Source organism: Chrysochloris asiatica, unplaced genomic scaffold, assembly GCF_000296735.1.
Source record: "Chrysochloris asiatica unplaced genomic scaffold, ChrAsi1.0 scaffold00323, whole genome shotgun sequence".
Taxonomy (NCBI): domain Eukaryota; kingdom Metazoa; phylum Chordata; class Mammalia; order Afrosoricida; family Chrysochloridae; genus Chrysochloris; species Chrysochloris asiatica.
Window position 1 is genome coordinate 643,483 of NW_006408841.1, and position 861 is coordinate 644,343.

General features: G+C 48.4%; 1 protein-coding gene across 1 annotated transcript; it reads right to left on the minus strand.

Annotated features, from left to right (window-relative positions):
• Positions 1-297: 297 nt before the first annotated feature.
• Positions 298-843, minus strand: LOC102827865 (olfactory receptor 13A1-like). The gene has a single exon (XM_006875372.1). The coding sequence runs from the start codon at positions 841-843 to the stop codon at positions 298-300; it is 546 nt and encodes a 181-aa protein (XP_006875434.1).
• Between the last annotated feature and the right edge of the window lie 18 nt (positions 844-861).

Sequence of the window (861 nt, forward strand, 5' to 3'; positions counted from 1 at the left end):
AAAAGTAATGTGCTCAGGGTCCTCAAGGCCAAACCCGATCTCCACCCTGAAAAAGTGATAGTGACACAGTCTACATGAAGCCTTACTGCTGGATGCCAATTGCCCTCACTCACAGTGGCCTGGGTCACGTCAAAGGAATCAGGAGTGAGGAATGGTCCAGGTAAACACTGGGTAGCTAACGTCAGTAATGCTCCCCTTTTGCAAATCCATCCCATTAGTTACCATCTTGCTCTTTGCCTCTGGCTTTTTATTTAAAAAGTCATATTTTTGAAATTAACAGAATGGCACTAGAATGATTCATGTGGCCACTCTCTTTCTCCACCAGGAGGCAGGGGTCACTTTCTGGAGGGCTGCTTTCACATCCTTGTTTCTCAGAGTGTAGATGAGTGGGTTCAGGGCAGGACTGACAGTTGTGTACAATGCAGCCACAACCTTGTAATACTCCATGGAGGCACCAGAGCCCGGGAGGAAGTAAGTATAGATGAGAGTGGAATAGTACAAGGTGACCACCATGAGGTGGGAAGAGCAGGTAGAGAAGGCTCGGCGCTTGCCAGAAGCTGAGCGGATGCGGAGGATGCTGGCCACAATGCAGCCATAGGAAACCATGGTGACCAAGAAGTTGAACACACCAAAGTAGATATCACCAAGGATAATCATGATATCATTTAGGATTGTGGGGCTACAAGACAGCAACAGGAGCGAGGGGAGTTCACACAAAAAATGCTGTATGTGGTTGGAGTCACAGAAGTTCAGCTGTGCAATGAGGCCAGTTTGCACTGATGCGCTGAATACACCGATTGTCCACACACCTATGGCTAGCAGTGCACACAGTGTCCAACTCATGATGGTGCCATACCGCAG